Source organism: Gadus chalcogrammus, chromosome 12 (genome assembly GCF_026213295.1).
Source record: "Gadus chalcogrammus isolate NIFS_2021 chromosome 12, NIFS_Gcha_1.0, whole genome shotgun sequence".
In the NCBI taxonomy this organism is placed as follows: domain Eukaryota; kingdom Metazoa; phylum Chordata; class Actinopteri; order Gadiformes; family Gadidae; genus Gadus; species Gadus chalcogrammus.
The window spans coordinates 32,922,463-32,934,962 of NC_079423.1; the positions used below are offsets into that span (position 1 = coordinate 32,922,463).

Sequence of the window (12,500 nt, forward strand, 5' to 3'; positions counted from 1 at the left end):
ACAGACGGACAGACTGCGGAGACAGACGGACGGACTGCGGAGACAGACGGACAGACACGCTGGGGAGACAGACGGACAGACACGCTGGGGAGACAGACGGACAGACTGCGGAGACAGACGGACAGACTGCGGAGACAGACGGACAGACACGCTGGGGAGACAGACGGACAGACTGCGGAGACAGACGGACGGACTGCGGAGACAGACGGACAGACTGCGGAGACAGACGGACAGACGGACCTGCTGCAGGACGTTGCGCTCCCTCAGGGCCATCAGTCGGCGGTGGAGGTCCACCAGCTCCTCCGTGTAGGCCTGCCCCCCCACGAGGAACACAGAGAGCCGTTAGCTGGAGGGAAGCATCCCTCCGACGACAGAGACTGAGGGATATTCTAGATTTATGATCCTTTGGTTCAGCCCTCGTCCTCAACGGCTAGCGGCCACATGGGGAGCCAAGAAGCAGACAACTGAGCCATCATCAGTCCTTGAGAAGGAGGTCAAGGCTTTATGAAACTACAGACCAAGATGATTGACACATAAAGTCATCATCTATTGATGACAGAGTCCCGAGTGCGACAGGAATATCACATGGTTTAAGGTCAGACAGCTTCATCGGGCCAAGGGCATCGGCCACATGTTAACGTTGACAAGGCATGTGTAGGGTGATGAGGTAGGAAAGGTTTCATTTACCCTTCCTACCTTGTCGAATCCCTTCTTCAACACCTTCTCTGAGCGGAAGGGCTCCGGGCTCTTCCTACCAGACACCTGAGCACAGACAGACAGAGCGCACACGGACAGCAGGACAGAAGATCAGGGGGCCGTTTGAGGGGGAAGACCAAGAAGCACATTTACAGATTAATTAAAACTTTTAACAGAAAATAAACTATAGGAGGTAGCACTGGTAAACAGCAGCTTGACCGGCTGCTGGCCTTTGCTGTTGCCATGACGACAGACGCAGAACCAGTGTGTCTCCATGGATCCATTGCACTGCTAAAGGTTCATGAGAACGGTCCTGATTGGGGTCACCTTGTTGTGGGAGGAGCCGTGTTAAAGTCATGAGAACAGTCCTGATTGGGTCACCTTGTTGTGGGAGGAGCCGTGTTAATGTCATGAGAACAGTCCTGATTGGGTCACCTTGTTGTGGGAGGAGCCGTGTTAATGTCATGAGAACAGTCCTGATTGGGTCACCTTGTTGTGGGAGGAGCCGTGTTAATGTCATGACAACAGTCCTGATTGGGTCACCTTGTTGTGGGAGGAGCCGTGTTTCTGCGGGGGCAGGGCCGGGTCGTGGCCGGGCCGGTGCGAGCCGTCACTGCTTTCACTCTCGCTGTCCAGGCTCAGTCTATGGGGGGGTCAGAGGTCAGACACAGGTAGGACTGAACGGGTTGGATGGGGGCACCAGAAACCAACACAAAATCAATCAATCAATTAAAGGTACTGGAGCTCTCTAAAGATCATATACAATCTATAGTGGAGCGAGGACACACACACACACACACACACACACACACACACACACACACACACACACACACACACACACACACACACACACACACACACACACACACACACACACACACACACACACACACACACACACACACACACACACACCGAGAGTCCCGGTTGCTGGGGTTGTTCTTCACGGGGGTCTCCTCCTCTGAGCTGCTGTCGTCGTCGTCCGACTCCTCCGACTGGATCTGCTCCACCATGGAGCGCAGGGGCCCTGCAGAGCCAGACAGCGTTAACCCAGGGGCCAGGCGCTAACCCAGGGGCCCGGCAGGGGCCAGACAGCGTTACCCAGGGGCCCTGCAGAGCCAGACAGCGTTAACCCAGGGGCCCAGCGCTAACCCAGGGGCCCTGCAGAGCCAGACAGCGTTACCCAGGGGCCCGACGCTAACCCAGGGGCCCGGCGCTAACCCAGGGGCCCAGCGCTAACCCAGGGGCCCTGCAGGGGCCAGACAGCGTTAACCCAGGGGCCCAGCGCTAACCCAGGGGCCCCGACGCCCAGCGCTAACCCAGGGGCCCCGACGCCCAGCGCTAACCCAGGGGCCCAGCGCTAACCCAGGGGCCCAGCGCTAACCCAGCGCTAACCCAGGGGCCCGACGCCCAGCGCTAACCCAGGGGCCCAGCGCTAACCCAGGGGCCCTTGGCCCAGCACTAACCCAGGGGCCCGACGCCCAGCGCTAACCCAGGGGCCCAGCGCTAACCCAGGGGCCCAGCTTTAACCGAGGGGCCCAGCGCTAACCGAGGGGCCCAGCGCTAACCCAGGGGCCCGACGCCCAGCGCTAACCCAGGGGCCCAGCGCTAACCCAGGGGCCATTAGCCCAGCGTTAACCCAGGGGCCCTTAGCCCAGCGCTAACCCAGGGGCCCTGCAGGAGCCAGACAGCGTTAACCCAGGGGCCCGACGCCCAGCGCTAACAGAGAGGCCCTTAACCCAGCGCTAACAGAGAGGCCCTTAGCCCAGCGCTAACAGAGGGGCCCTTAGCCCAGCGCTAACAGAGAGGGGCCCTTAGCCCAGCGCTAACAGAGGGGGCCTTAGCCCAGCGCTAACAGAGAGGCCCTTAGCCCAGCGCTAACAGAGAGGGGCCCTTAGCCCAGCGCTAACAGAGAGGGGCCCTTAGCCCAGCGGTAACAGGGGGGCCCTTAGCCCAGCGGTAACAGGGGGGCCTACCTTGGCCCGGCTTCTGGCCCGGCTCAAAGTCCGAGTCGGAGCTGGACTCGGAGCTGGAGCTGGAGTTGGACGGGCTGGACGGGGCCGACTGCTGGGGACAGACAGACGGACAGACAGGTCAGAGTGGGATGCAGACGTCCTGCCACGCCTCGCAGCAGGCGTCATGTGATGCTGACGAGCCCACGGGGCCACGGACCTCTGACTTGGACGAGGCCTCGTCCTCCGAGTTGGAGTCGTCCGACTCGGGGGGCTTCTTGGGCTCCTTCAGCTCCTGGGGGTCGCTCTTGGTCTTGGCCCAGCGCCCCTTCTCCTTGGGGGGCCTCTTCTCGGGGTAGGGCTGCCCGGCCGCGGCCGCCGACGAGGAGATGCGCGGGGAGGTGCCGGTGAAGGCCCCGGCCCCGGCCCCCTTGGGCCCCTCCGAGCTGCCCTTCTTCTGCTTCTTGGCGCTGGGCTTGGGGGACTCCACGGCCGAGGCCCGCTTCCCGGGGGCCTTGGGGTCCGCGGCGCCGGCCCCCCCGCCCCCGGCGCCGCCCCCCCCGCCTTTAGGAGACATGCCCTCCATCTTGGCCTCCTTGAGGGTGAGCTTGGGCTCCTTGAAGGCGGCCTTGGGCGCCACCTTGCCGCCCTCGTCCTTCACCTTGATGTCAGCGGGCTTCTTGGAAGAGGATGACGAAGAGGAGGAAGACGAGGGGTCGCGGCCGCTCTTGGCTGCCCCGTCGCGGTCGCTGTCGCCCTTGGATGTGGCCTTGCTCTCCGAGTCCTTGCGGGGGCGCTCTCGGTGCTCCTTGGTCAGCTTGTGTGGTTTGGGGCCCTTGCTGCCGCCGCCCTCTTTGCTGGGCTCCTGGGGAGAGGGGGCCAACCAGGCAGACCAACCAATCAGAGGACGGTTGCATTGGGCAGACACACGCGCCCCCGTACCAACAATGAGGAGCAGTAATGTGAGGGGCTGGAGGGGTGTTGTGTGCAGAGGACCAACCTTGGACACATGGGAGGTCTTGGTCTTCTTGGGGTCCGAGAAGGCGGACAGGGGAATGGTGGGTAGCATGGGGTAGTCGGGGCTAGGCCTCGACACGGCCTCCGCCCCCTCCGGGACCACCATGACCTGCACAACCACACCATAACTAGCATCATAACATAACCATACCCATGTACTGCAGCTAGTGCTGGGCGGGATACTGGTATGAACCCGAATACCAGTGCTATGTTGCGCCACGATAGGGATTTTGCTATACTGTGGATCCCGTTATGTATTCATCAATTCTAATGTGGCATTTATATCGACACATTCTTACACATTCATGTGTCATAATCCCAGACGGTGTGGTGTAATAATCCCAGACGGTTTGGGGTCGATGTGTAATAATCCCAAACAGTGTGGTGTAATAATCCCAAACAGTCCATGAGTAATAATCCCAAACAGTGTGGTGTAATAATCCCAGACGGTGTGGTGTATAATCCCAGACGGTCTGGTGTAATAATCCCAGACGGTGTGGTTTAATAATCCCAGACGGTCTGATGTAATATCCCAGATGGTCTGATGTAATAATCCCAGACGGTGTGGTGTAATAATCCCAGACGGTGTGGTGTAATAATCCCAGACGGTGTGGTGTAATAATCCCAGACGGTCCGGTGCATAATCCCAGACGGTCCGGTGTATAATCCCAGACGGTGTGGTGTAATAATCCCAGACGGTGTGGTGTAATAATCCCAGACGGTGTGGTGTAATAATCCCAGACGGTGTGGTGTAATAATCCCAGACGGTGTGGTGTAATAATCCCAGACGGTGTGGTGTAATAATCCCAGACGGTGTGGTGTAATAATCCCAGACGGTCTGGTGCATAATCCCAGACGGTGTGGTGCATAACCCCAGACGGTCCGGTGTATAATCCCAGACGGTGTGGTGTAATAATCCCAGACGGTGTGGTGTAATAATCCCAGACGGTGTGGTGTAATAATCCCAGACGGTGTGGTGTAATAATCCCAGACGGTGTGGTGTAATAATCCCAGACGGTGTGGTGTAATAATCCCAGACGGTCTGGTGCATAATCCCAGACGGTGTGGTGCATAACCCCAGACGGTCCGGTGTATAATCCCAGACGGTGTGGTGCATAATCCCAGACGGTCTGGTTCCGGCGGCCACTCACCCCCCCTGCCCGCACCAGCTTCCTCCTGAACTCTTTGGTGGGGTTGTTGAAGGTGAGCTTCTCACAGCGCAGGTGGTTCACCGGGGGATTCCCCTCCAGGTTCAGGAACAGGTCGTAGTTAAAGCACACCTTCTTCGGCTCCTCCTGGAAATCAACGAAAGAAGAGGATTAATGAACGTACAAGAAGGGAACGACTGTTTACATTCCCAAATGACTTAATGCTGGAAACCCCCTCATTCACAAAGACATTTTATCAGAGGCCATGTCACAAGCTAGTTTACCTTGATCTCACACACACACACACACACACACACACACACACACACACACACACACACACACACACACACACACACACACACACACACACACACACACACACACACACCTCGTATAAACATCCTCTCATACCTATGTATTTCACAATGAAAGATTAAAAGATAAAGCCGATTGGGCCTTCAGTGACCGCCAGCCAAGCGCTATCAGCATGGGCCCATCACACGGCCAACAGAAAAGAACAAACCCTGGAAATCAATAAGACCGCAAGGGAAACTGAGCCCTGGAGGTGATAGGAAACCATTCCGAAGCAGAGATCCACTGAAGAGGATAAAAGGTCCAGCTTGATTATGCTGGTGATTGAGACGTTTGGAACAAATGTACGCAGTAGAAAACATTGAACACAGCTTCTAAGAATAAAAGAGAAAACAAAAGATTTTCTGGGTTTTGTGAGCAATGGCGAATGTCTTCCTGTTAAATGTGCTTTCACTTCCTGTCCTGATCCCATTGTGATCAACGACAAAGTGAATTGAAGAACCACTGTGTTCAGGATAGCGGTATTATACTATTAACCAATACAACAATTAGTCATGATACTAACAGATACAATAAAAGATCTCGTCTTAAATAGAGCCATGCTGGAGCGCCTAGGTCTATTACGTCATTGGTAGAGGAGAAGCCTCTGGAGCCTTCATCACAGACCAACGTCACCAGACAGGGTGGAGTAGCACCAACCTGACAGAGGCTCTCCCAAGAGGCCAGAGGCCACCGCAAGCTCCTCCCCCCCCCCCCACACCGGGCACGCTGTGATCGACGGCCATTTTGGACTACCTACTTTCACGTGAAAACCCAACCGATTCCTCTGGGGGGAGAGATGGTAGACCGACATGGCCACAATCAGCCCCCTTGTTACGCTGGGATAGAGCCACCAAGCACAACCCCAGAAGAGGAGTGGGACCTCCCTCACACTGACCCCCAGCAGGGTTACAGTCAGTACCCCAGCAGGGTTACAGTCAGTACCCCAGCAGGGTTACAGTCAGTACCCCAGCAGGGTTACAGTCAGTACCCCAGCAGGGTTGCAGTCAGTACCCCAGCAGGGTTACAGTCAGTACCCCAGCAGGGTTACAGTCAGTACCCCAGCAGGGTTGCAGTCAGTACCCCAGCAGGGTTACAGTCAGTACCCCATTAGGGTTACAGTCGTCAGTGACCACAGTGGAGGGATCATCGTCCACTCAGAGTCCCACGGCGGCGCTGGGCTCCACCCGCGTTGGAGCCACCATGGGCTAACAAGCACTTCCGACGTCCCCAGTGGGGGCAGGACCAGGGGAAGCTGATCCGAGGAATCATCATGTGACGGTGGTTCACGTCCCGGGGAAAGGCTGAGGTCTGTGGGCAGCAGACGTCTGCTCTCACGGTTCTTTCCGTTTCTTAAGGGAACAACCTGCACTTTTGTGACGCTGTTTTTCCAGGTTTGGGTTTTTTAAAGCGACTCAACAGGAAACACAAATGAAGCAGAGCTTCTTATGGCGTCACCGCTCCAGCTGGGCTCAGACCGAGCTGCAGGGGGTTGGTTAATGTTTCCCAGGGGGGCGTGGGGACCCCCTCTCACCTTGTTCTTGAAGTAGACCTCGATGGGCATGAGGAAGCCTGCGTAGCCCGACTCCTCCACTTTGTACGGGGGCTCTTTGCATACTGCGGCCCGGCCACAGAACGGGGGGACAACAGAGGTTACTCAGAGCACAGAGGAGCAAAGACAAACAGCACATCCATTATTGATTGTTTTGAGTTGAAACCGTGTTTTAAGCTGCACTCCAAGTGAGGCTGGAGGCAGAAGGTAGCAGCGCAGACGGGGCCAGGCTGCTACCTTCTGCCAACGTGCGGCCAAAACATAAAGTGTAGATTAATGATCAGCTGCACCATAGGAACTGCCTCATTCTCACCCCCCGGCCTCGTACCTCTCTTGGGTTTGGGGAAGCTCTCATGGAGGCGGAACACCACCTTGTCCACAAAGTGCTGGATGTCTCCGGCCTCCGGGCCTCGGACAAACACCATCCAGTCGTGGGTGAAGCCTTCTGATGTCACCTTCTTCCTCAGCTGAGCCCTGTGTCCCAGCTCCAGCTTCACCTGCACTGTGCACTGGAGGAAGAGACGCAGAAAGGTCTTAGTGCTTGGTACTAGAAATGAGCAACGCAAAGGACTGAACCATAGGCCGAAGTACACAGAGAAGGCAGACAACAAAATGTCTGGAGGTTTAGGTCAATGTTGATGGGCGACACTTTCATTTTGTACTGCTAAATCAAATCTAAATGTGCCATTGTCAGGTGAATAATACATTTGTTTGGTGACAAAGGCATTTGGTATTCACTGCATTCAAACACATTGTCGTTGTCCTGCATGTCGTAGAAATCTGCCCAAGACAGAAGATATTAAACCACAAAAATAGTTATTTAGTCATAAATGATTAATAAAAAACTGATAGTGCCCCACAAGCTAGGAGCAGCATGTGGGGCTAGCTCCCCCTGCCTGAGGCCGCCCCGTAGGGTTAGGGTTAGCTAACCCTAACCCGTACTGCAGCTAGGAGCAGCATGTGGGGCTAGCCCCCTCTGCCTGAGGCCGCCCCGTAGGGTTAGGGTTAGCTAACCCTAACCCTAACCCGTACTGCTGCATGGAGCCCATGTGCTGGTGAAGGGGCTTTGAGATGAAGCAAGGTAGGGGATGGGGTGGGGGGGTCCGGGCTGGGGGAGGCCCTTCATGTCCAGGACTGCAGAATGTGGGATTTGGCCCCTTCTACCGGCCGCCGTGAGCTGGGAGCAAGTGGGGGGATTAGAGGAGGCTGGCTGAGATGAGACGCTCTGGCATTCTCAGGACACCCCCCCCCCCCCCCCCCCGCTTCTCCCGGCGATGCTGTGGCGGCGTTGGCCTTAACCTCCAGACTCCACGCAGCCACGCCCTCATGAGTCGCCACGGGCCCCCCCCCCTGAGCCACGAGCCCCCCCCCCTCCAAAACACTCTTCCAGAAAGCTCTGGCTGAGGGCCAGCCAATAGGAGAGGGGCGCATAAGAAACGGTTGAACAACCATTTATTTAATTTGTCGTAATTTGTCGTACAGGATCATAATGCATCGCCTCAATGTAGTAACCACGTTACATACCTTTAAACAAAGCTTACACTGATGTTAACTAACCCTAACCGTGCTAATACTTCTACCTCAATCACATACATTAATAAATAGACCAAATCTCACCTAACCATTATAGTTTGGAGACAGTGCAAGGAAACTAAGCATCGTGGCATAAGAAAACCCACCGATCATCCAACAGACAGACCCGCAGGCCAACATGATTCACAACAATTAACCCCACCTGCCGTGGAAATAAAACGGTTATAAACTGAATTCCATGTCAACACAATTTTGTGTTGGAAAGGAAGATCTACAGTTGCTGACCAACAGCCAGATATCCTCATGTGGACAATGAGGGCTAAGGCAGGGGATTTGAAGGCCAGCTGAATGAAGGTATTTAAGCCTAAAGGTAACAGAATTGTACGAAACCTCAACTCCAATCCACCACGTTTATATAGTTGAGGGCAAACATGAATAGAGTTGCTTCGTATCTACAGTTAATATCAATAGAGTGGAATGAAGGTGGTAGCTACCATTTAAAGTAATATCCTATACAGCTAGTAGCTGTCAAATGATATAGAGGAATGGTATAGGTTTTTATTTATAGCAGTCTAAACAGTCCAACTGATTCCAGTTGCGTGTATATGCAAGTTATTCAATACAAAAACATGCAAATGAGACAACAGCAGCTCCACAGTTCATTGAAGTCCTCTGGTTTTGGGGGGGGGGGGGGGACAAACAGTGCTTTGGTGAACGTACTGCGAAACTAAGGAGCAATACTACAAATAACATTCCTATTTGTATATATTTATTTCCAAAGAAAGATAATAAATACATTCCCACGTCTAACGTTGGCCATAAGAAAATAATGTGTTTTTCTCCTTTGCACCATATTCTGTCCATACAAAGTGAAGCTTGGACTAAACGGGCAGAGCATTGCTATGTCATCATGTACTGATTTGTTGCACTGGTTTTTGAACTGGTCTGGGCCGGGGCTTCAACGGGTGTCCGTTCCAGCAGAACACCTCCACTCCTCCCTAACCTGGGAAGGCTCCACCGGCGCCTTGTAGCTTAGCCTAGCCACGGGCCCATACATTCCTGCTGAGGTCTGCTAGCATAGCGCTGCTAGTCAATAGCTCCAATCATCATATATTTCGAGAGGTTTCGTCCCATGCACATGGGGGCTTTTAAAGGAAAGCGACTAGAACATGCACCCCCGGCTCTGTGTAGCCGTCCGGGGGGCCAGGCGGTCCCGGCCGGGCAGCAGCCCCTCGTAGCGGTACATACCGATGGGGGAGCTAGCTCAGAGCTACTTCAGTTCATTAGAGCCGTTCTGCTGCGAGCACAAACTGCCCGCTCCTGTTCAGCCACAGTCTTCTAATGGATTCTGTGCAAACGCTAAATGGTGTAGGAGACACAAAAGCCAATGTACCTGATTCTCCATGGTTCTTCAGCTCCAGTGGTCGTTGTATTTATTTACAGCGGTGTTTGGCGTCTTCCCTGCTCCTCATTGTGTGTCAGCCCAGAACCGGAAGCCTCGCAGCACCCGCCCCTTCCAGACGGCTGCTGGAACCAGAGGAAACAGACAGCGGGCTCCTCCAACCAGGAACGGGAAAGTTCAAGTCGTTCAGAAGGAGCCAACCCTAGCCTCCAAGAGGTGGGTCTACCGTTGAGCTACAAATACAACCTAATCATTTGTTTCAACGTTCTCGAGCGCTAGAAATATTATTCCATTGACTCAGTGGTAGATCAGTTGTAATATTTGCACAATGCATGACCAATGAATAATTAACGCGGGAGAGCAATGAATTCTATTTGGAAAAACGGTATATGAATGTGCCGGTAGGGGGATAACAATTTATTATGAACTGAAATAAAATAAAATAGATGGATTCTACATTTTTATTGAGTCGAACTGACAATAATAAACAGTATAAGAATGCAGACACTGATTATTTAATTTTCTGTTTCCTCCACAAAAATCAAATACACATTTGTGTCTCTCAACTATTTTTGCTATAAGTTATTTAGCATTGGCAGCTGATATCATTATTTGTTTGAATTTATTTAAGTAATCAAACTAATCTACTAGGTCAATTGCTGCATATCTCGAATCATGTGGAAATGATTGCACCTGACCCTAAAGTAGCATATCGCACGGCTTCCATTGCAGATGATGTTAAATGAAAGTAGCATCTGTTGTGATTGAATGTCTTGGTTTTGACAGAGAGAGGGAGATGGAGAGTCACCATCCAGCCCTGGTGGTCTGATCGGATCTGGCCTCTGCTTCAGGGCAGAAAGTCACCACTGTCTCCCTGACGAGTGGCCTCGGCCCTCGGCCCTCTGCCCTCGGCCCTCTGCCCTCGGCCCGGTCATATCACCCCTCAACATGGACCCCCTTCTCTCCTGAACTAGTTTGGTTAGATGTCGGGTTAGGGTGGCTCATTTTGTGCATAACCAAGAGGACCTTCAACACAATACACAATACCTTCAGAATGATTAAACCTCTTAGACAAACACAACTAACAAGCCTTTCTATGCATTATAATGATATTTTGGTTTTAACAGTGATTTGAGTGAGTTTTGATATTTTGTATGCTTTGTTTAGAAATCCAAACAGTAGATATTGTGATTAGATATTGACAAATGCCTTTTTGAATTTATACCAAAGGATCTATTGTTGTATCCCACAGTAAAAAAAATACCTCAACATTCCCTGAAATACCTGAAGTCCCTGAAGTACCTGAAACATCTCAATACATGACAAAAGAGGTGTCACTTACTATGATCAAAATAAGTGGTTTCTGACATAGAGTAGCAGACGATTTTAGCAACATATGGTGACAGCCACGAATATATGCCGGTTTATACACATAAATATATGAAAAGCATCTCCATATCCAAGTTCATATTATATCAACTATTTGGTATGTGATAACTAACCCGTTATTAGATCCCATTGACTAGATATTTCATATTATATTACATGTTCATCATCCCATTCCATTCATTTCAATTTAATATATACCTCAGACTTAATGTTTACAAACACTGTAATCAAACTCCATCATTTTTACAGTCAGGCAAGAGCCAATGAAAACGGAAGACAAATAACATTGTTGCTAGTTTGAATCTCAGCACTTGCTTAAGTGAGTTGTACTAAATATTCTTATATTTACCAAAAAGTTGATGAATATAGAATGGATCCATTCAAGGTAATACAACATTGGATTTGCATTTAAAAAACAACAAATATCACTATTTCATCGCGGTTAAAAAGTCCAATGAATGCCAAAATACCAAATGGTATATAAGTGAAGAGTTAAAAAGGTTGAATGCATTCACTTTAAGCATATAAAAATAGCTGTCATTTTCTTTGACAGCTATTTCTTTTAAACACTATTACGGAGAACGGTAAGCTCTCTAGAGTACGGTACCATAGAGTACTGTACTAATAGAGTACTGTACAATAGAGTACTGTACCATAGATAACTGTACTAATGGAGTACTGTACTAATAGAGTACGGTACCATTGAGTACTGTAATAATAGAGTACTGTACCATAGAGTACGGTACCATAGAGTACTGTACCATAGAGTACTGTACTAATAGAGTACTGTACCATAGAGTACTGTACCAATAGATTACTGTACCATAGAGTACTGTACTAATAGAGTACTGTACTAATAGAGTACTGTACCATAGAGTACTGTACCATAGAGTACTGTACTAATAGAGTACTGTACCATAGAGTACTGTACCATAGAGTACTGTACTAATAGAGTACTGTACCATAGAGTACTGTACCAATAGAGTACTGTACTAATAGAGTACTGTACCATAGAGTACTGTACCAATCGAGTACTGTACTAATAGAGTACTGTACCAATAGAGTACTGTACCATAGAGTACTGTACCATAGAGTACTGTACCAATAGAGTACGATACCAATAGAGTACTGTACCATAGAGTACTGTACCATAGAGTACTGTACCAATAGCACCTTTAATAACAGTTACATACTGGGAAAAATGACGGAAAATGCATGAGGTTTTTCCAGCAGCTCATTTTCTTCTTTTAGATTTGGTTCGCTAGCATTCTTTCCTCAACTTGGTGTTGCCTTTTAGTACAATGTGGGGCAATCCGACTTCCCACTGGTCACATGGCCAGTACTGTATTCCAGGAAGGGAATAGGGAATCTCATAGCTGGCGTCTAGGAAGGCGATGAGGGTCGTGCCGTAGGCCACAGCCATCACAATCAGGATGTGCCTGGAAGTCACACAA

The 12,500-nt window shown here is 51.2% G+C and overlaps 2 protein-coding genes across 5 annotated transcripts in view; both read right to left on the reverse strand.

Annotated features, from left to right (window-relative positions):
* The window catches only part of mllt1a (MLLT1 super elongation complex subunit a), a 10,298-nt gene extending 562 nt beyond the window's left edge, over positions 1–9,736 (reverse strand). Inside the window, exons 1-11 of one of the 4 annotated variants that reach the window (XM_056603445.1) lie at positions 9,649–9,736; positions 7,051–7,231; positions 6,705–6,787; positions 4,820–4,963; positions 3,652–3,777; positions 2,872–3,516; positions 2,676–2,763; positions 1,615–1,726; positions 1,240–1,339; positions 697–762; positions 241–312 (exon numbers count right to left, since the gene is read on the reverse strand). In XM_056603445.1, the coding sequence (XP_056459420.1) occupies positions 241–312; positions 697–762; positions 1,240–1,339; positions 1,615–1,726; positions 2,676–2,763; positions 2,872–3,516; positions 3,652–3,777; positions 4,820–4,963; positions 6,705–6,787; positions 7,051–7,231; positions 9,649–9,660 (1,629 nt within the window). In that variant the 5' untranslated portion in view covers positions 9,661–9,736. Of the gene's footprint in view, positions 1–240; positions 313–687; positions 763–1,239; positions 1,340–1,614; positions 1,727–2,675; positions 2,767–2,871; positions 3,517–3,651; positions 3,778–4,819; positions 4,964–6,704; positions 6,788–7,050; positions 7,232–9,648 lie in introns of all 4 variants that reach the window. The other 3 variants (XM_056603443.1, XM_056603444.1, XM_056603442.1) reach the window with 3 other exon arrangements.
* Positions 9,737–12,108: 2,372 nt separating this feature from the next.
* Positions 12,109–12,500, reverse strand: part of acer1 (alkaline ceramidase 1) — a 2,885-nt gene continuing 2,493 nt past the window's right edge. The window contains exon 7 of the mRNA XM_056603328.1: positions 12,109–12,485. Coding sequence (XP_056459303.1) covers positions 12,308–12,485 — 178 coding nt within the window. The 3' untranslated portion in view covers positions 12,109–12,307. The remainder of the gene's footprint in view (positions 12,486–12,500) is intronic.